Source organism: Drosophila teissieri, chromosome 3L (genome assembly GCF_016746235.2).
Source record: "Drosophila teissieri strain GT53w chromosome 3L, Prin_Dtei_1.1, whole genome shotgun sequence".
NCBI classification, from domain to species: Eukaryota; Metazoa; Arthropoda; class Insecta; order Diptera; family Drosophilidae; genus Drosophila; species Drosophila teissieri.
In genome coordinates this window covers 11,927,133-11,950,470 of record NC_053031.1, presented here as the reverse complement: position 1 = coordinate 11,950,470, position 23,338 = coordinate 11,927,133, and the positions used below count along the sequence as shown (strand labels likewise).

Below are 23,338 nucleotides of genomic sequence, written 5' to 3'. Positions count from 1 at the left end.
GGTTTTTGGTTGAATCACTGGCCAATGGCCCGAGGGTGCTGAAAAAGCTGGAAATGCCGAAAATGAAAATGCTGGCAAAGCCACTAAGCCACTTTGTATGCACAGCGTTGTCGCCGTTTTGTTTGCAATAAATGTTTAAACTCTGCATAACTTCTTAATAATTAAGCGGCGCCCATAAATCACGTAGCCGACTGTGGGCCGCCGTCGCTGGAATTGCGTACATTCCATTAATTAAATCGCTGCATTAAATGTATTGCCGTGCTGCTGTTATCGTTATTTGCTGTGGCCATGGCCACGGCCAGTTATCCTGCCAGCCTCGTCCTGCTGCTCCTTATTTATGCTCCTGTCTAATTGGCTCGGCTAATCACAATTTGCGGTTCTCGACGTTTCGGGCTGAGGACCGCAACATGTGTTTCCAGCTCCCCCAAATGTTTGCTTTTAGTTCGAGCTGGGCACTCGTATGTGCGCAAGTGGGAATGGAATATAAAGTTAATGCCAGTTAAATATAAAAACAAATAAATACCATACCACACCTGAAGGTGAAGAAGGAAAATCTTTTGAGCTGCTTGATTAACACAACGGAATTTTGACTTAAAGTGCTTAAGGTCAAATAAAGCAATGAGCGATGGATTTACAGCAATTTATAATGATTAAATTGAGCAAAAGGCTACAAAGCGATTATTCTTGCTGGCTTAATTAGGCCCCATTTTTGTCAAGATAATACTTTTCTTTCGTTTTCATTTTGATGTATTTCTTGGAAAAAATACCCCAAGGTTATTTCATTATTTCTTGTTGGAGAAGAGTGCTTACCCAAGACGATATCGTTTTATGGAACATATTCTCTGTTTAAGTGCCATTTATCTACTCTTACTTACTTGGATTTTTACATTTTCCTACCTTTTCTAAGCACATTTGGAAAAATGGTTACCGTTTCCTTAAGCTCTGCCAATTAATTTGAGTAAGCTCGAATGCCAAAGGACTTACCTGTTACAGAACCACCATTAAAACATGGGTATGTGCTATGTTATGCATACGTTGACATGAGAATCGTAAGCAAGTTCTTTCATAAAATCCCCACCCAACTAACTGGAAAAAGCAGCAGCTTTCGGAACAAAGATAAAAAGTTTACTTTCAAGGGGGTGCTGCAGTGTGCAGCATGCTGTTGAAACCCTTCAAGACTTCAGATGTGAGTAAGCGGAAAATGTTGGGGGAAAAGAGCAACAATCCGAGACGGAATGAAATAAATAAACACGCAGACTTTGCTTTCGACTGGCTGTCAGGTGGCTTCTCACCTGCTTGTGGCCATCAGCTTGCCGCTGGCATCGAATAAACGTTTTGCGGTTTGTTGTTTTGCCTAACGAATGAGTTCCTTAGCCCTTCTTGCTATTATTTATTGTGCCAGGCAAATTAGCCGCAGGCTCCGCTGTAAAAGAAACCATAGCATACTTTTTGGGGCGCCTTGAATGACTAAAAGCTTGTAATTAATTGAATTGTGTGTGAGTGTGTGTGTAGTGGCTAAAACGATTTCTCTTGAAGTAACTTCAAGTGCATACATCAGAGAGAAGCAAGAAATCAATTGTCTCGACAGACACCACTACGACAGAGTGTTCAACTCCATTAGCCGGCACTTTAATGATTTTATCAGTGGTGATCAAACATTTTCACTCGCCTGTCGTGACTCTTGATTATTTGTTTACTTCGGCAGCGAGCTTGGTGACACTGAAATAACCAAATAACCCTGCTCTTGCAGTTTCTCCTGAACTTGGCAGCTCGGGTTCCTTGAACTGGCTGGAAAGACATAAACAAAAGAGCTTCCCCCCACAACCTGCTGACACATGTCATACTCATTGGATATATGTATTCGAACTCACTTTGATTCTCGATGTTCACGTACGATTCCTATGCTTAATCACGTTGTGTTCGAGACTCAACTGGTTGTTTTGTGAAATTCCATCTGTTTGTTTGCACTGGTCACCACCTAGACATTCCACCTCTTCCACACAGATGATAGCATGTCCTTGTTGTGGCATGTATGTTCTGCGTTTAAGTCCGCCAGAATCAACAGACTGACAGACACCTGTGCACATGCCCCCCAGAAGTACTGGGAACCCATGTTTCTGGGCACAACAACCTGGTCGATGTTGCATGGAAAATACCTGGTTTTGTATTCAGCTCACACTTACACCACAGCCATTCATTCCATGGCCAAGGTGGCAATGGTGGCAAAGGTGGGTGTTTTCAGTGGCTAGTAATCGCTCTGACTGTTGCTTTATTATTTTGGGTATATGTACGTTTTCCGTGTTTTGATTTAACACCTTTGCAGGTGCTTTGCCTGAGTTCCACCCATCAATTCGCCGCCCTTCATTGGGCACTGGCCTAATCGAGAATTTCGCGTGGTTGGGTGATTTATAATTTCAATGATGCTGCCATACCTCCAAAGACATACATACGAGTATGTACATATATAAAAATAGAACCGACAGCGCGTGTTTGTTTTCCGCACATTGCTGCCAGTGAAGGGTCCCCGGGCAGCCACTTTCCCACCCATCATTATTTATACACGCACAGGTTGCTGGTTTTTCCTTTTAGGGATGGGGGGAAATCTGCAATGTTTGTTCTACCCTAATTTCGGGAGGGGTTTCACCTTTCGATTTGTGCCGATCTGGGGCTGCTGATTAAGCGTTCAGTTGAAATAGTAGCACAACTTCCGGAATAGGAAATACGGAGTACGGGGACCAAAGCGTTGGGGCGTGGGCCCATTGACTGTGTGAAATGGACGTGGCCACACGGCGTATACTTAATGTATCAGCAATTTGCCAAGTGTATTGATTTTGATTGGACAACCAACGCCCGCACACCCGCCCACCCGCCATTAATTTTCTCGGCAATCCACTCTCTTTGATTTCGAGCCGAGTTAAGAATGTTTTGTAAATTGCGTTACCTGCTGTCTTGTGATAATATTATCCCGTGGCAATTTTCTTTTAAAGTGTCGCCATGATGGAAACGTGTACTAGATTAACTTTCGGATGGAACCGGGAGTGGGCAAAGTTCTTAAGTGTTGGGGTGTTGTTTTCCCATCCACTCAGTGTGTCAATCACATTGGGGCAAAGTTTCTGTTTATCTATGTAAAGGCTTTTCGGCTTGTCCCTTGAGTTTCTTTTATTTTTTTAAACACAATCGGCTTAGGCGCGTGTACGACAACATTTGTGTATCACCGCTGACCCAAAAACACCTGCGATGTCCTTGGGGCAAGGACTCATACCAGAATTTGGTGGGGGGCGATGACAGGCTAATCCAAGCTCAGGAGTTCACACAAAAAGTTGATGCTATTACCGATTTCCTTTGTTATTTTCGAATTGTCGAATTGACCGTTGACGTGTTTTTGTCCTCGCAGAGTCACATTTTTAAGCGCATTACAACCAGATCCTTTCTCTCTCTGTGAATCGAGCATATCCTGCTGACGTGGCGCTTTTTTTTATCTTTATCTTGATGAGCCTTTGTGTGTTTTTATACAGCTGTTTGCGTCAACAAATTTACGCAGAAAAACATAAATAACTATTATTCGATTTTTCACACTTTCCTGTCTTTCGTATTTCGTATAAATAATTCTGCATATCATCTCTCGCTATAAAAATATCAGTATCCATGCGGATGGGATACTTCACTTTTTTCGAATTACTTAGCCAAGAGAATATATGAATATTTCTGTATAATAATAAAAAATGTGAGGTCAAAAAACAATCATAAAGAAGTATTTATACCCCTGTATCAATTCCCATATTTTTCGCTCTGTACACTTTTTGTTGCAGATAAACATTTATTTGCAATCAGAGGATCCGGCATTTGCCAAGTGTTCTGCATTTGGTAAGAAGTTTCGACTAGCCAGCTGGCGATTTAAGCCGCAGTCATTTGGTTGCGGCCCATTTTGCGTTGGAAATTATCGCCAGGAAAGCCAATAGACCGAGTTTTCGGTTAGTTTCTGCTACATTGGGCAGCACGTGATGCATATACAGACGGCTCGGGGATTCAAATGGATTCGGATTGCTGGAAAAAATGCTCGACATCGAGTGCTGTAGTGGGTGAATAAAATTTGTATTCATCACGCTGTTCCCGCTGGACTGTGTGGGAGTGTCCTGCTGTCCTGGTGTCCTGGTGTCCTGGTGTCCTGGCGTCCTGCTGTCCTGGTGTCATGACGTGCGAGGAAAGGCAGCCCAACTAAACGAATGTGTGCCCAACAGATTTGTATAAGTCCAGTTATACAATTGCATGTGTGCTCAACAAGAAGATTATACACGAAAAATATGCACAAAAGGATCCATTAGGCAGTGGCATTTGGCAGCAGAATGACGGTGGTTAGTGGGCTTTTCTTAATTAGTACACATGAGCGGCGACGCTTATTATTTCGACCTAATTGGAGGCCAGTCGGTCAGTTGTGGCATTTAACAATTATATATTATATATTAGCGTGAAGAGCGAGGACAGCTAATTAATCGGCACATCGTGTGATATTCGAGTGGTGGAAACCAACTAATTGTTGTGGCTGGCAGAGGAGAAAGGAGAAAATTCAAATTTAATTATACCGAATGCCTAATGGCCTCTGGCGCCTTTAAAGACCAATTTCTTTTACGACCCTCGAAACGGAAATTTGGCGTGCGAACGCCTTTATGAGTGCGACGCTTCTGTGTTTCCTTTATGTTGAGCCATTTGCAGCATGTCCTGCGTCCTGTTTGCATGGCTTTTGACACGCCAACACGATTGGAGTTGTCGCGGCAGGATGTCCTTGGGGTAAAATCCTGGCCACCCCCTTTTGCTCAGTCTCTCATATCCTTGTCATAGACCAAAAACCGCACACCTGCCAACTGAGTAAATCTTCACCGCCACGGCAGTTTCATTTGCTGCCTGTCTGCTGTCTGCCTGTCAGAAGCAGTCGGGATCAATTCCTTGGGCTGCTCACTCCAGGCTGCTCCGCCAGGACTCCACGCTGCTCTGGCTCGTGTTTATTTGATTAAATCAATAAAAGCACTCATAGCGCGGCAACGCAGCTTCCGCGGCAGGAGCTCCATGGTTTGATGAATGCCTCTGACTTTTGAATGGGTATATTTGCTGGAGAGCAGGCCCTTAAGTGTATTATTCGTCCTTTCGAACAATATTGGGGCAAGTACATCAGTAAATAGAGAAACACACTGTGTTCGCCCTGCGAAATTCAATTTTCTTCTTTATAGTAATAAAAACACGCTGTGGCAGCCTGTTTCACTCTCAAGCCGTTTCAACGAAGTACAGCACAGTGTGCAAATATTTCGCCAAATCTATTATCTGAGTTATTGAAATTCCTAGGATTTTATAGGAGTATCCAGCAATGGTTCTAAGTAAATTTTCAGAATTAATTACAATTAATGTGGTTTAAATTTGTTGAGCAAAGTGCACGGCACTGTGTTTATCAAGTTGCCAACAATCTAACCCCTTTCGTTTGCTTTCAAAGTGCAGAAAGGGTCAATGAGGCCCAGACTGAAATTATGGCAACAAGATTGTCAATGGCCTGGACGTGGACCGTCTGAATGGACAGCCGAGTTCAGTGGCCAGTCGTGCATCCAAAATCCAGATTGGCATTGACATTGGCATCCACGTTTCCCAGCGGGGAACTGGGGCCCCAAAGTATTGGAGTATCCATAACTGGGCACAATTAGTCACTTGGAATCTGGGCACGCACTCTGAAATTCTGAAATTCTGCTGTCCCATGGCAAAAATATATTTGCATGCGTTTATGGCCCTTTTATTCGAGGCTCGTAAAAATGTTTAATTAGCGTTTCACAAGTAATTTCGGCAAATGTTTTCATGGGCCCCAAAAAAGTCATAACACACATAACACACACATGTATGTAATTGTGCTTTTATGCAGATGCTGTGGAGGTGAACAAATTTTAATTACTTGTTTTCATGTGAACAAAACACAGCAGCATAAATTACAACATTTTGATGTACAAATTATTTTGGAATATTCATGGAACAACATAAATGCAGGCGCATTTAATAAACTATACACAATTTGGAAACATTTTCAATGCATAATCACAATTAGTGGTAAATACAAGAATGGCTTTTAATTGGTACTGTTATTAGTATGAATTTCAATTAAAAATAAAAGCAGTTATTAGTATGAATTTGAATTTTGAACAAAATAGTAAAGTTTGATAAATCATTTCAGTTAAGCTAGATAAGTAAAGCTTTCCAATTCACTCAGTGAAAGTACTCCTATTCAGAGTACATACAGTGCCTGCAAAAAGTTTCGAACTCTGATTGACAAAGGGAAAGTTTGTATTGTTATGGCAGTGAAGACATTGAGTAGGATAACAACATTCTTTGTCCAATTTTGAATCTGCTTATGAGAACTCTTTACGAAGTTACTTGCCACAATTGGTGTTCAATAAACCAAACTGCCTTCTTAGATATAAATAACCACTATCTTCGAGTAAATATATTTCGTCTTTCGCATATATGATTACTCTTGAAAGCCCGGGAAAAATACAATTTTTTCTTACGAAGTACTTATTAAACTTGGCATATTTACATCTCATACCCCAGAGGACTGCAATATCAGGCATTCCAGCGAAGGGGAATTTCTGTGCCTTCGCTTCGGCATGTGTCCTCGAAAATGTTTCCTTTGCGTTGGTTTAAAGCCTCTCCACCAAAAACAGGCAGCACTTCAAACAGCCAGATGGCCAAATAAAGTAGTTTGAAGCACTGGGAAAACGGAAAACCGAAGGCTCGGAAAAACACTGGGCAGTGGGCGCCGCGGGAAAAGAAGAAAAAAGCCAAGAAAACGGAGAAGCGGCATATGCCCACGTCGAAACAACATAAAAAATGTGCTCGAATACTTCTCAAAATGAGCATCGCTGTGTGGAGGGAAGGGAAAGGGGCGCGAGTGGAAAGCAAACGGAAAATCAGGAGCAACTTTCCGGATTCGGGTTCGACAGACTCAAGTGCCTCATCCGGTAGAATTTGAAGCCACAGTCGCCGAAAGCTGAAAGCCAAAATCTGAAAGCCGAAAGCTGGACGCCGCAACCAAAGCTAGCTGAAAATCAATTTGCTTGACAAGCCGAGAAGCGCCGCACAGTGGTTCAAAAGCTGGCGGAATGCTGCCGCACCATAAAGCTCGTAAGTTGGCTCATAAGATTGACATTTAACGGCCGTGTCGCCGATGTGCTCTTTATTGGATTGCCAATCGAGGGGCGGCAGGTCAAAGTTAATTTGTGCAATGCAAAATTTTGATTTGGGTCAATGGCGCTCACTGTCGGGAACCCAACTCCCTTTAAATGTTCGCCAATTGGGGATCGGTATCGGGATTTGGGTGCCATTCGTGCCGCTGCTCATAAACTCTATTATTTATGCGGCATTCTCTAGCAGCACATTAGTCGATGGCACGTGTGCGACGTGGACTCGGCCAAAAATTGGGGAACGTTTGTTTATTTTTCTTTTTTTTTTTTGGTATCCCTGTGCGTTGTCTCCTTGTAATCAGTGGGCTAATGATGAGAGCAGTCCTGCCGGCGTGCTCCTCCTCACCTGCTCCTCCTCCTCCGCCAAAGGAATTCCTTCTTCCGCCGGAAAGCCACGCGGTTTCACTTTTTAAGTCGGCCTTCTTTATTGTTGTCGCGTTGGGACTGGCACACGTATACTACAGACATGCTTTACATAAAACTCGAAAGATTTGGGCATCAGTAGCAAACTTTTGCCATCCGCCGGATGAAAGTCCCGCAGGCCTCCCATCGAAGGCAATTCAGCAGCATACATGTTTCGCATGGAACAGAATTCCATGACAACTTGGCGCAAAAGTGATATAAATCACCGGAGAAAAAGGAAGTCGCCGAAACTCGATGCCATAATTTTCTGGGGCAAATTATGCACTTTGCGGGGATTACCCAACCCAAACGGGGAACGAAGATTTTCCGGAAAATAGCCTAGAATCTTAAACACGCGCCTGAGTTAAGAGATGCACGCGTGCATGATAGTTAATATGAGTATTAATCCAATTATTCTACAGCCATGGGAAAGTTGCCAAAAGCGCCGGAAAAGATGGGAAAATTTCCAAGTGAGCTGCTGGCAGTGCGAGTAGTTTAAAAGTTCGCTTCGTGCCAATTTCGTAATACCATTTTGGGCAAATTAATCTGCCAGCTTAGTGGCAGAAATCAATTGTAAGAATCCAGGTCATACGCGAGGTATTACAGCGTATTTGCCTGCAAGGCTTCCCCCATCAATTTGCATAAATCATTTCCTATTTGCGTATACGCGTAATACGAGCAAACGATATATTTTGTTTGTCGGTGAGTAAACATTGTGCTCAGGCAGCAGGTGAAATTATTTAGTCATCAGTTGTCGCTGCTGCTCCTTTGATGAGATCACGCAATGAACCTGAAGAGCCGCCTCCAAAACGCCTGACAGCTGCCACGGCGAGTCCTGAGTCCTGGCATCCTGCCGTCGATATCCGCTGCTGGCACAAGTGTCTGGAAAACAATAGACAACGGTAGCTAAGGCTGGTTTTCGGGAGTTTTCTTTTGGGGGGGGGTGGACCAACCCACTTTCCTTTTTGGACCGACATTGTTGTCGGTTCATCGTTCATCACACGTGACTGAGCTGGCATTCAGTGCGTCATTTGTCATGTGCCGTTCCATTGTATCCTGCCGGCGGTATTTACCCGCATATGCTCATCCTGCTAAATGGAGCTTCCTCAGGCGACTTGGTAGTTTTTTTTCGGCTCCTCTGGCCGTGGCTGCAAAATGTACTCCATTGTTACCTAATGACAGGTAACCGGAAGAGCTCTTGCTTCCAGTGTGAAAACCACAGATGGAAGCATTCTTTGTTCGTTTTTCTTGCGATTTTGTTTTACCTTCTGAAGCCTGTTTGTTTTGTGAAAACTCAATTAGGGGCGCCAAATGGAATGCGGCTGGTTGTTTAGTTGGCTGGTTGTTTACAACGATTAAAAGGGTTGCAGTAACTGAGCTAATTAGGGTAAATAAAGTAAATATACTGCCCATTACAGGAAGATAAACGCTGCTTACTAAATCCAAGCACGCTAGTCGCAACTACTTGTTAGCGCGTCTAACGAAAAGCGAAAACGCCCCAAGGAGAACGGGAATGGTGAACTTTATGGCCGCGATGCCAGGATAAGCCCACGCTGCGTATGAGTTATGTGCGTCCGTGGAGCGCATTGCCCTTGACAAGGAGACGCCAACAAGTTGCAAGTCGCACGAACGAGGGTCGCTCCATCAGGTGGCACTCGTTTTATGAATGAATCCGCTTGCAACACGTTCGATGTTCGCTTCGAACATTCGGTTTCAATCGCTTGCGCGATGATTTGAGTTTGCCGCCCCTCGGTTTTTCAAAATCAGTTGCCAGAACTCGACGTGCCGCAGCGGTTGAAAAGCGCGGAAAATTGAAAACTCTGAAAATACATATGCCACAGCACTTTCGCTGACGCTTGGGTTTTGGGATTTTGAAGTGGAAACCAGAGTTGGATGTGGCAAAGTGTTAAGCTAAAGGAAAAGCCAGCGAAAAGGGCAAATAGAGGCCAAAGGCGTACGAATCGCGATTTTTTGTGCTCCCAAATAAAATACGACCCAAGTGAAATTGGTGTAAATAATTAAGTTTAATCCACCTATTAAATACAACAATCTAAGTGTGCATTTAAGTGGTGAAAAAGTTTAAAACTGACACTTCGTCCTTGAAAAGCAACAACAAGTCTATTAATTAAAGGCAAGTTTAAATACATGAAATGCTGCAAAATATGTGAATTATTCAAAATAAATTTGATTGAGAGCAACTCATTTTTTTGCAACCCGGAAAGTTTTAATTGTGCATTATGTATAAAAAAAAGGTGGAATTTTAATAAGCTTAGCGAATTTGTAAATACAATAAAATGGAAGGTCTGCAAATAAATTAATTGGTTCATTCAATTTAATCTAGTGCATTGTCAGAGTGCCAAAAAGAAATTCAATTACACTTTTTCATCTGATCAAACGCCGAAATGACTTTTTTATGCGCGTGTGTGCTCGCGGATTTATCTATATATGTGGTTAACCCAGGGCAATAATCAAAATGGCATCAAGTGCTCAAGAACTCGCGAAAGCTGTGTGATGTTGGGCAAACAACAGTGAACTGTGGACACATTGGATATACGCAGATACAGATACAGATACAGCTACAGATGCAGATACATATGCAGACACAGATACAGATACAGTTGCAGATACAGCTACAGCTACAGTTACATATACATTTAATTACTTGGAATTTCTGAAAACTCCGGCAGAGTTTGAGACAGCGCTGCCAAAATATGTAAGACATGGCATATCGATGTTCTGGCTGGCTGTTCAAGACAAGTAGCCCGCGGAGTTCAGTGTATCTCAACTGTATTTGGAGAAGCCACACAACTGTGCAAATATCGCAGCCGCGGCTTAGACAAAGCCCAAAGTGTCCAAATAAATGTGAAATGTGAATGCAAACAGCCACGCCAACTTGAATTAGAGTATTAGCCAAGCTGAATGCAAATACCACAGCAAGTGGGAATGGTAGTGGTTGTGGTAGTGGTGTTGGTAGTGGTAATGGTGTTCGTGTGCTTCTTATCGTGAAAACTTTTTTGGAACACTGTTCCTTACTTAATGAGAAGCGCCCTGCGAATTCACCAGATTTTCCATTTGGTGTGAGAAATTGTCTGCCTGCAGTCCTTTGGACAGTTTATGAACTCAGCAAATAATTAGAAAGTAACGCCGTAAGAATAACAGCAAACTGCTTTGCGAATTAATCCAATTTCATTTAATGGACAAAGTTTACGTGAAAGTAACTCGAAAAAATGAACTCAACTAAAATGCCTGCCATTTGCCAAACTTTTCACAATTAGCTGGAACAAATAGTAAGCTTTCAACTTAGAGCGGGATTTAAAAAGAAACCATTTAAATTACTGCAATTACCATTCTTTTTTCTGCTAAGAAGAAATACCCCTTTCTGTTTGTAATGGAAAATCCGCAGAAAAGCTGTTGTCGAACCTCTTAGACGGGGATTATTCGCTTCTTTCACTTGTACTGCACAAATGCAAATCAATCAAAATGCGTGCAAACAGTTGGCTTAAAACTTTGCGCCAAAAGTTCAGCCAGCTCATCTGTCGCCGCCAAGGGGATTATAGATTATAATCCATATTCCCAGTACATGGCACAGATGTGCTTTTTTTTTTCGCACTTTTCGCACTTTTTTGAACTTTTTTCCCACATTTTTTCGGCTGCTCGCGTCTGCTGATCAATCAAATGCGCATTTGTGTATTAATCGCGTTGATTAAACTGCCGGCGAGAGATGGAAATTTCACTTGAGACTCGAGATTTCAGATGCGGGCCAGGGCAATCAAATACAAATTGCTCTAGTGCCACCGAGCACTGCAGGTCATGAGCTATTAATCTGGCCTAATCGAGTGGTTCTCGATTGGCACAAGGGTAATTAGTTGGCAACCAAGCAAGCGAAAAGGTTCGTTTTATTAAATATTTTATCATTCAGGCCCGATTGATTTCAATTGTTTTGTTTCATTCAGCTGTGTACTGTGTACATACGTAAGTATTTTGTCACACGCGTTTCTCTAAATTGGTTCTATTGCCAGGCCATTTGGGCGAGTAAATAACGCCATACCATATACTCTATACTACTATACTACAGCAGACCACCAAACCCGCGCGTCCAATTTAATTTATGGACATAAATTAATTTGGAAAATGAAATTTTATGGAATTTTACTTTGAACTTGCGCTACACTGCAGAACGGCAAAACGGCGGCCGCGTGGTCAAAGTCGAGTTCGAAATCGCAGGCGACACTGCGAAAACATCGTTGTTGTATCTATTAAAATTAAATTGAGCTTGCTGAGTGATGAGGAGGGAGCGGGGTAGGGGGAGGGGGGCAGCTTTTCCGCGTTAGCTGCACTTAATCGCAAATACTCAATACTCAAGGCGAATAATTGCTGCCGGGTAATTGCAACTGAGCTCAGGTCAGCGAATTGGCCACCGATGGCGTCACTTTACTGCCGCAATTCAAAGTCACCCGACTCCAGTGTGATTAGCTTAAGTGGCTCTTGGCCCAAAAGACTAGTATCTTGCCTTCTAGTGTAACGTATTACCTTACTAAGCTCACATCATGTCGGGAACTTTGAGACTTGCAACACCTTTGTAGTAACAATGTAATGGTAATAGTTTTTTATGTTCAATTCCCCAGCTTGCATATGCGCATATGCGAATGTGTGCAGCTTAATTGGATGTTATAATAGATTTGCAAAGGATTTCATAGCAATTCCATTGGCCATTCGCATTGCAAACTGACGTGCCCAATTGTTTTGCTGCACTGCACCTAGGCAAAGGAATTTCCATTGAAAACAATCAAATAAACGAGACAGCTGAGTGAAAGACTTTGGCTGCAGGGGTGCGCATTTTATATGGGTTGAAGGTTGAGCTTTTGTGTAAAATGATTGCACATAGCACATACATAGCTTGATTTTAATCTAAATTTAATTAGCATTTGAGCATTGAGCATTTTTCTGTTGAACCGGGAAAACCCACATTTGCTTACCTAGAAAAGAGAACAGGTTTTCGGAGAACGGTGCGAGTAATACATATTTAATACGATTTCAGGACCTTCGTTTGTACAACATTTTATGTAAGACAACCAGATGCTTTTTAGCTTAGGCAGCTCTTATATTAAATTACACTTTTCTCCACAAAAAATAAGAAAATCCCCTTACCCTGGTTTTCCGTTTAATAAGACGTGTTTGTCTGATTTTTCTTCCATTTGCAGTTTACTTATCCAGGCTAAGCTAACTAAATGGTGCAATGTTGCTGATACATGAATGGAAAGCGGAACCGGAGTGCATTCCCTAAGTAACCAGTTTAAGATGTTGAATTCCCATTAAATAAATCAGTTAAGCCAAGATACAGACAACATGGAGGACGAGTGGGGCTCCTTTGACCGCCTGCCCAGTATCCCGAATGCCTCCACGGACTTGGAGGCGGAAGGCGAGGTGGTCAGCAACTGGTCCACACTGGCCAACTTCACGCGACTGGTGGCTGGGGCCGCTCCAGAAATCGTCAACTATACGCTCAATATGCTCGACGTGGGCGTGGGTGTGGGCGTGGGCATAGCCACGGATATATCCAATCTAAGCGTGAGCACCACGCCCCTGCCCGCCTACGCAATCGCGAATAGCTCCTCGCTGGCGCACACCAATAGTCGCCATGAAGCCCCACCGATGGCTGAGCAGGTGCCCGAGCATGTGATGGACCACGCCCCCCAACTATCGCGTTCCGGTCTGCTGAAGGTGTATGTCCTGGCGGTGATGGCACTCTTTTCGCTGCTGGGCAACCTGCTGACCATATGGAATATCTACAAAACCCGCATCTCACGACGAAACTCGCGGCACACGTGGAGTGCCATTTACTCGCTGATGTTCCATCTGTCCATCGCCGATGTGCTGGTCACCTGGTTCTGCATCATCGGGGAGGCGGCTTGGTGCTACACCGTCCAGTGGCTGGCCAACGAGCTCACCTGCAAGCTGGTCAAGCTCTTCCAGATGTTCAGCCTCTACCTGAGCACCTACGTCCTGGTGCTGATCGGCGTGGACCGCTGGATAGCGGTCAAGTACCCGATGAAGTCGCTCAACATGGCCAAGCGGTGTCATCGGCTGCTGGGCGGTACTTACATCCTCTCGCTGGTGCTCAGTTTGCCACAGGTAAGTGATGAAACACTTAGAGAAAAGAGTCTATACATTGAAGTTAAAGGCATATTTTAATTGGTAAATCAGAACAGGCTTTAAGACCTCCTCTTATTTATATACCCTTTCGCCAAATTTCTTTTCGACGTAAACCTCGCGGGCACAGATATTTCTGAGTTTTCAAATTAGCATGTAAATGCATGGCCTGCAAAAACATTATTCTTTTTAAAATGGTTTTGCCACTGGGCAGAATTCAGGCGTCTGCAGCTGCGAAAAGTCACTTTTTTATGAAAATAATCCACTCACTTCTGGAGGGGCGTTCCATTACGCCAAGTTAAAGCCGGTTCTCAGCCACGGTAACATCCACCTGCCCCCCAAGTCACTTTAGTCACTCCAGTCACTCCAGTTTATCCGTACGCTCGCGCTGATGAAGTTGAAGTAATATGTTTGCTTTATAACACGTATACGCCCCGTGGCACAGTGCAAATAGTCTTGAGTAGGCGCCAGAATGTGTGCAGACATTAAAAATGATTGCCTTTCGCACAATAAGTGTACACTAAATGTGGCTTTAGGCCGCTGCCACGCCCACACACGCGTGGTGTGGGGCTGGGCAGATAGGCGGATGGGTGGATGGGTGGATGGGTGGATGGGTGGATGGGTGGATGGGCGGATGGGAGGATGGGACACCCAATCGAATTCCGGTCGTCCGACCAACAAAGGGTTTATTTCTTTTGGTTTCTCCTTTCGGCAGTCGGATTTTGGTTTTCGGTTGGGGGCGACCAAACCAAAAAAAAAGGTCCAAACCAGTGTGTGTCTGCCTGACGACAGACATTATTCATATTCCCGATTTCGGTGCTTTGTGCACAGATAGTCACTGGGTGATATATTCCTTTTTGCCAGGCAGTCAGCTGCCTGCCGGATAAGCTTGAATGGGACGACTGCATTAATGGCAGTCACTCGCTTTGTTCTACAACTTGGCTCCAGATTTCCGGCACCCTGGCACCCGGGCTGTGTAATATATGCCGCGTGTCTCCACATCCCGATTTCCTCCTAGTTGATTCTGGCCTGGCCCGTCCCTGATTTATGGCCCCGGGTGTGGGAGGCGCTTCGCCTCCATAACTCAGTTTATCTTTAGCCGGAGAGCTTCGTGTTGCTGCTGGTCGTGTTGTTCCCAGAAGTGGAAATTCCTGGGCACTCCAGTCCAGGCTGTCACCAAGGTAGGTAATTAGCACGAAGGGCCCACTTCAAAGTTGCCAGGAGGCCAGGCGGACAAGGGGTACTAGGGGTACTAACATGGTTTGATTGAAAAGTGACTGCACACTGGCCACTGCTCCTTTTGTGACGAGGGCATTAATGTCGTTCGCAGAACTTGGTTAGCCATAGATACAAGTGGGGGCCAAAGGCCAAAGCTGCTGGAGATCCCAATTCATCACCTGAAGGTTCCCAAAAATAGATGGAAAAGGAGCAATGGAAAGATTCCTCGCAAGTTATGCAACTAGAACATTTTCCCCAGCTTGCCCGCAAATGTATGCTAAAATGTAGCCCATTTAATTAGAGAGCTAAGCAAAGCGACGCCATTCCTCTTATCTGAATAATGTATTGTGTGGAACAATAATTACAGACGTAACGCAAAAATCGGGGCAAGATTATATTTCCTCACTTCCGGGCAAATTGTGTGTGGGTTTTGTGGATGTGCGAGCCAGTTAGTGAAACCATCTGACTTGTTTAAATGCCGCAAAAAATGTGCGGAGCTTAATTAGATTTTCCTGTTTTTTTTCCCCCACCATGTCAAGTGGAAAAATTGGCAGTTTTGCTGACAAGCATTAGAGCTCCATGACGCTGACTTTTGTGCGAGACGAACGATAATAAAATGGTCATAATGTATTGGTTTTGAATTTTAAAATAGAACAAAACTTTGCTTGGGGTATAAATATTTGATGACGAACGTCACAAATTATGATGATATGGCAGAATCCATTTATAGATGGCCACAAAATTCAGAAGCCACTGTCACCCAATTAAAAGAAACTTGGCAATTATTATGCCAATTTTTATGGTCCACTTTTTGATATGGCGAGTTGGCTCTCCCTGGGAAACTTTCTTCATTTCGCTTTTACTCGAACAAGCGACATAAAATTTATGCCGCTTACAGACGTGACGTTCGAAGTTCGCAGTATCCCAGCCGGAAGGAAGTGCGGGAGTCGTCTCAAACAATTTTCCGGACAACTTTTCCCATGTCACACGTTCATGCAACAAACAACCAACCAACCAAGCAACCAAGCGGCACATGTGTTGTTGGTAAGGAGCCACATCGAATCCAATATGAGACGCACCGCTGAACTCGTCGGTTTCAAATAAAGGAGCGAAATGAAAATTCACTTCGACTGCCAATAAACAACAAATGTTTTCAACAGCATTTTATTTGGCTTCACGTCTATCGAACCCAACTCCACCGCCTCTTTCCACAAAAATAAAGGAAAAAAAAGGAAAAAACAAAGTACCAACGACAATTCCAGTGTGAGCCCAACAATTCGATACAATGAAAACAGGCGACATAATAAAGTCAAACACAACCTTATCCACAGGTTCCTCGCGGAGTATTATTGTGAATTTCATTGCAGCAGCCTTGGGTTACATAATTAGAATTTCGTAGAATTGTTTACAAATTGATGGGAACGAGTCAATATTTCAAAAGTCTTTCGATTATCGATACGGGGCCTTGAACGCTTGGTTCCAATTTACCAGAATAACGCCTCTGAGATCGTCTTAAAACACTAACAGCAGAATTAGAATAAGTTAATAAGGATAAATTGGAAAAGAAAATTAAACCTATTAAATATTTAAATTTTAATAAATACATTTTTCAGGTGACAAATGTTTAGGTTCTGTCAACAAGTTCGAAAAATCCTTGTTAATATTTTTTTTAGCTTGCTATATATTTAGATGACTTATTTAACTGGTCACTTCAAGTCTATCTCTAGGCCAAATATTGAAACAACCACATATATTTAAACTAACTGAATTTTTTAAGAAATCCAAGACACCTGGCTTACGTGTGAAAACTGCGAACTACTTGAGCAGTGCAATTTGGTTAGAAGTTTTTGAAGCTCTTGAGGGTTTTTATTCACCATGAATCACTCTTGTTTTATTTTACTTTCGAAAGTTTTTGTCTAAAGTTTTCCGTTGCAACTTGTGTTACAAATTGTGCACAAATAGTGCTGAGGGCCTTGTGTGTGGCATTATTTTAGCGTTGAACTGCCTTTCAACTTTCGGCACATTTTTAATGAATGGAAACGGTGATCAAACAATTGAGAAGTTTGTGTAAGAAATAAGTTTAGCTTGGCTCCCAGCCATTCCGATTTAGAAAACCCTTTTTTTTAAGAATTTATGGGGACAAAATAGAAAGCTACAATAATTCTTTCTTACCTACTGCTTTATTTAAATATAAATATAATGTACATACTAAACATCTAATATAGAAGCCAACTGGCAATTTACTTCGGCTTCGTCGGAAGGCAATGGCTTGGAAGATATATATGTGCGAAATTAATAAAAATCAACCATTAGACTTATTAGATTATCCGCTTCTCGTTACTTCCTCGAGGGGATTTGTGTAGTTTTACTACGCGATTTGGTTGAGCGGAAAGTTTTCCCATTTTCTCCATTTGGGTCAGCTGTTGACACGGCGGCCGACACAAAAAAACCCATAAAAAGCGCAAATAAAGAGTGTTTTATCGTATTAGTTATGCGCAGACACATCCATCCTTGGCGAATATTAGACGCAATATTTCCTTTATCAGCTCTGGCCAGACATTTTCCATCGAGCAGCTTTCTCTGGTTCGAGAATTTCCACCTTTCTACGAGAGATGTTCTGCTAAACTGAGCGCACAGTTCAAGGCTTCAACAATGGAATCTGCTTCTGCAAACGGAATACATGGCCCAAAACTGTTCCATCAATTTGGAAATAATTCAAGCCCAACAAGGAAAACCAACCAAAAGGCACTTTTCACCCATAACCAAGCCGATTCCGCCCACAATGAGAACTAGATCAAAGCAAACTCCGTCTGAGTCAGCAGATTGTTACCATGGGCCGCATGTGGATTTCCATGAGAACATATCGTCATAGATGGGTTGCTGATCAAAATCTAATTAAATCGTCTGTTTTATTTACATAACTTATTATAGATAAGAGATGAATATCCTTTAGCATCACTTTTATTTCATTTAAATTCCATTCATGTGTGCAATAATCAACCTCAAACCTTATACTTTTCAGTTCTTCATCTTCCACGTGGCGCGTGGACCCTTCGTGGAGGAGTTCTACCAGTGCGTCACCCATGGGTTCTACACGGCGGATTGGCAGGAGCAGATGTACGCCACCTTCACGCTGGTCTTCACCTTCCTGCTGCCACTGTGCATCCTGTTCGGCACCTACATGTCCACCTTTCGCACCATTTCCAGTGAGTTTTCCGCCAACAGAGTTTGCATTCCCATTCTAATATCTGACCATCGAGCAGGCAGCGAAAAGATGTTCCAAGGATCCAAGCTGGCCAACTATTCGACGGCCAAGTTGCCCACGCAGACGAATCGCCAGCGGCTGATACACAAGGCCAAGATGAAGTCGCTGCGCATTTCCGTGGTGATCATCATAGCCTTCCTCATCTGCTGGACGCCCTACTACGTCATGATGATTATGTTCATGTTCCTCAATCCGGACAAAAGGGTGAGTTTCGACTATCTCCCTATACCCCCCATTGAATTTCCGGCGAGCTGAATGACAAGCAGATGAGCTGAAGGACCGAAGGACGAATCAGTCAGCAGTCGATTTGTCAGTTTGTACCGAATGCTTGAATGGTGAATCCTTTGTACTTCTTCCAACAATATTTATGTAGCATTTGCTGTCGTAGTTGTATATAAAAACAGGAATACGACACGACCTAGTCGCAGATGGCAAGGCCATACTCTTTGCCAGCTTTTACCAGCTTTTGCCGCTTTTCAACGGCCTCCAACGCACATAAAAATGATTTCTTATGCTCAATTTTTAATTAATCGTTGCGACCGCTCGCCATTTTTCCTTAACGGCGCACCCTACTTTGATGACTTGCCAGAGATTGCCCGTAAAAGCTGGCCGAGCTGCAGGATTACGGCCTCCCGGAGAGGGAATCGCAAAAGGAAGCAGAATAGAGTATCCTAGTACAAACAGAGTATCCTGCACAGTGTGGGAGAACGAATGATTAGGAAATATTCTTTGTGGGGAAAGTTTTTGAAATTGCCAGCACAGCTTAGATTAAAGATTAATTAATACCTTGAAAATGTAAACATTGTTGTCCGTATGTTTAAGTAAATTCGATAATTGTCTGCCTATATCCTGGAAATTCAAATCCGCTGCCTTTGCAAATTAATTGGAATAGACATTGACTATTCGAATGCACAAATATGATGGCATTTCCGCCGAAACTCCCACTCATTCCTGAGCACTCGCCACGGAAATCCCAGCCAAGCCAGTGTGCAAACTAATTAATTTCGACTGACCCATGAAAGCCAGCTCCTTGGCGCAGGGTATCCGTAGGTAACTTGAGCTCAAACCCATTCCGACCGCAGATAAACATAAAGTGGGCAGAAGAGGGTACGGAAAGGGGAATTAATTTGAATTCACGGATTGCTTGCAGCTGGGCGACGATCTGCAGGATGCCATCTTCTTCTTCGGCATGTCCAACAGCCTGGTCAACCCTCTCATCTACGGTGCCTTCCACCTGTGTCCTGGCAAAGGAGGCAAGTCCAGTGGCGGGGGCGGCAACAACAACGCCTACAGCTTGAACAGGTGAGTTGCTCAGGTCGCTCAGTGGCAAATGAATTCTATTAACAAGAAAATTTCGTACTTGTTTTTGCACTTTTATCGTAATTAAAATAGTTACTTTTCACTCAAGCAGTACACTTGTAGGACAGCCAAGCAAGCTTTAGATGTTTGAAGTTGTTTTTGCTGTTTTTCTGATCAGAGATTTTCTATTATTGCTATTACTTCGCATTTAGGAATAAATTTTGTAACTTAATGTAAAATGGCATTTCAATGTCGACAGATTTCCTTTGCAAGACTATGCTTAATAATAATACATGATTTGTTTAATTACTTTCAATTTGTATATTGTGTATCTTAAAAGTGTAAAAGGTGTTAAAATTTTCATCAGGGACAATTCACAACAAGTAAACATTGTTTCATCGTTGGTTTGTATTATTTACTGTGTTTGTATATCATTTTGTACTGCGAACTATCCATGGCTTAGACTTTTATGATTTGTTCACACTCCCATGATTGTTTTGATAACGCAAAAAGTACAAACACACATACTCGTACAAAACTGATTGGCAATAAACTGATAAATTCTTTTCCGTCTGGTTTTTTATCACCGCACCGCATCGTCCATTCCCCGCCCACTTTTCATCCGCAGGGGCGACTCGCAGCGCACGCCATCCATGCTGACGGCGGTGACGCAGGTGGACGGCACAGGTGGCAGTTCCCGCCAGATGCGCGCCTTCCGCCAGCAGAGCTACTACCGCAGCTCCAGCAACGGCGCCGCCGGACCCGGTGCTGCTCCCTTCAAGGAGCAAGTGGGTCTGCTGCACGTGGGTCCCGGCAATGGCACGCCCGGTGGCTCCGTCTCGAGCGGCGCCACGCCGCAGCTGATGCGCAAGGGTTCGGCTCTGCTGGCCCGGCATCCCAGCTGCCTGCGGGAGCAGGAGCAACAGCAGCGCCTCCTGCTGCACGAGAAACCCTCGACGCTGGTCCTCAGCTACGACAGCCAGCGGGGCGGAGTGGGTGTGGGCGTGGCCAGCGGACAGCTGCTGGACAACAATGAGCGGGTGTCGAGCGTGTGAGAGCAGCTGGCGATGGCGGTAGCGGCGGCGGCGGCGGTGGCGGTGGATGCACCGGACACAGCAGCAGCAGCAGCAGCGTATGAGTATACGGATGCGGATGTGGCGACGGAGGACGCCTGCTCCTGCTGCCATTGCCTGAGCAGGGAGCTGCTGCGACGGCAGCTAGAACTTCAAGAGCTTCCAGTGCAGTGAGGATGCTGCCAGAGGATGCAGGATCCAGGTGGATGCGATCCAGGTGGAGAGGCGTCGATGATCAGATCACCGGGGCGTGCAACATGTGCTTAGATAATGCTAATCGAGAGTTAAGTCTTCAAACACAATGGGTGTGCTTAGAAGTAGCGTAGGATTAGTGCTAGTCCGTACGACATGGTTGCCCTGCACTGCGAGAAACTCGTAGTCACTTGCATGTTCGCCAAATGTTCAACTGAGATACGCAACAAAGTATAAAAGTAAACCCGATATATGAATGTATATACACACGACCCATAAAACCTATAAATTTCAATTAAATCTGGTTGTGAAAATAGGGTTATTATTCTGAATGTTACAAATACGTCGAATTCGCCTATGTACGTGTAATCTGATATAAGCTACATTAAATACAATTATAATCAATGTGCAATCAGAGTCACTTACCATTTCAGCTCAAATGACTGCTTAATTGGATATAAATATGTACATATGACTTTGAATGAGTTTCTCCCATTGGCAGGGCAACATTGTAGAGTTAATTAAACTCGTTTCCCAGTTTTCCATTTTGTTTCCGCAGCTAAGCAACTCAAAAATCAATTCTCTAATTGTGTAAAAAAGAAATCAGCCAAAACAGGGTAAATCTAACTATTGTAAATATATTAACTCATTATTTTGAGAAGATTATTGTAAATGATTATGCAAAATTGAAATAAATATGAGTTCATGTTCAACGACACAAGTGCATATTGTGATTAATTTAAGTTACTAACTTAAACTTATCCCTATCCAAACTCATGTTCATATCTTATAATTTCCTGAGTTACACTTAGTTTCTGTTGATTTCCGATGTAAAACCTTCAAGGAGTACTCCATTTGAAACGTACTTTTCCCTTTGTAAACGGCGCTCTCCCAAAGGAATCCATAATGTACGGACATACGATTTGGAACTACCAATGCAACACCGAACACCGCAATTCAATTTGGCCAAAAAGCCCCAGGAGATGTACGGATGTTACTGGCGATTCCGGAGGAAAAACCACACACACACACACCCGCACACACATACGTATGTCATTAGAGGAGTCCTTTGGAAGGGCTTAGCTGCCATCCGTTTGCATATTCATGTGCGGCGCACTTTGGTGCGTACACTTATGTATAAATAATCTGTGTCAAATTTGTATAGTTTATTTTTTAATAAAACCCAAATGATCCCAGCGTAACTTTACGAGCCAACTTTTACGCGCCACGCACAGCTCAACACGTTGATGAACTAGGATGTACTGCATCGTGTGCCCTCATAAATCCCACTGAGCTCACGTCCATCCGCCGGAGCACGGGTATATTACAAAATTTTTATGTGCGGCACAGGCGGAGGTCGCCCCATCGCGATAGACCAAATCCGAGGACACTTTTCCCTTACCAAGTAGAAAATTACAGAATAGAAATTCCAATTCGGATGAAAAGTTTCTCGCCCAAAATGCAAAACAATTTTTGCGAGCCAGGAGTCGACGAACAATGCGCCCGAAAATGCTCCTCAATATTCAAATTTAGACGCTGCGCCGGAAACACAAACCCAATTACCACAAATAATGAAAGATGGACTCCACTGGCGTGGCCCAAACTCCGCCATTCAATTATGCGCAGTCACACGAGCTGCGAGTGCCTTGCACTGACCAAAAAAGTCTGGCAAACAAGCTATACAATTAATAAAAGTAACAAAAAAGAGGAGTTACCCTTGGCAACACTTCATATGTCCAGGGTTTTTCTGAATAAATTGGTTTCTAGTTCGGAAAAGGAATGGAACTATATAACTATATTAAAAGTCTATTTGCCAGCAATCATACAATTGAATTATGGAAAAATGACCTTTGAAGTAGCTAGCTTTTTTTCTCCCTGTACCCCTTCAACTTTTAATGGCTCGATATTCCGTGATGTTCCGCTGACCAACTGCCAAAGTTTAGAACGCGATTCTCTGGCCATTCCGAAATGTAAATGCCGAGCGAAAAGTGTTCCACGAATGCGTATTTTATTTTAAGTACGCATTCCAGCAAACAAAGCCATTCGATGGCGGTCGAAGAGGCACTTAACGAGCGGATCGAGGTCCAGAAATTAAAAGCATTCCGCCAGGCTCCTCCGTTTTATTGCGGATAAAAGGTTGAATTCGAGGGCCGCACAATAATAGCAAACGTAATCGTAAAACGGGCTGCTGGTACATGTAGTACATCTAGTCGTGTAATTTAGGATCCCATTGCGGAAACCTTGTACGACTCCATGTATCCGGTGATGTGTAGACAAGACATCCAGACATTCTGACATTTAGACATCCAGTACATCGTTACAGCAATTATACAAATTTATGGACCATTATCAACATGACACAAAACTTGGCCCACAATCCATCCATCCACATGCTCCATTCAAGCGTGGAGCGATAAAAACCTAGACGGAGGCAAAGACAGTGCGTAAGTGGAAGGAGGAGCACCCACGGAAACCACGGGACTGACTCATCGCAAAATTGATGGGCCGTAAATAACGTAAATAGCGAC

At 43.5% G+C, this 23,338-nt stretch overlaps 1 protein-coding gene across 2 annotated transcripts; it reads left to right on the top strand.

Annotated features, from left to right (window-relative positions):
* Positions 1–12,818: 12,818 nt before the first annotated feature.
* LOC122617074 (gonadotropin-releasing hormone receptor) lies at positions 12,819–21,531 on the top strand. 2 transcript variants are annotated; one of them, XM_043792759.1, is made up of 5 exons: positions 12,819–13,745; positions 18,004–18,187; positions 18,245–18,450; positions 19,397–19,548; positions 20,174–21,531. In XM_043792759.1, exons 1-5 carry the CDS (start codon positions 12,960–12,962, stop codon positions 20,598–20,600), a joined length of 1,755 nt encoding a protein of 584 aa, XP_043648694.1. In that variant the 5' UTR covers positions 12,819–12,959; the 3' UTR covers positions 20,601–21,531. The 2 variants fall into 2 exon arrangements, with proteins under 2 accessions (XP_043648694.1, XP_043648695.1); XM_043792760.1 differs by lacking the exon at positions 20,174–21,531 and adding an exon at positions 19,639–19,767.
* Positions 21,532–23,338: the final 1,807 nt, after the last annotated feature.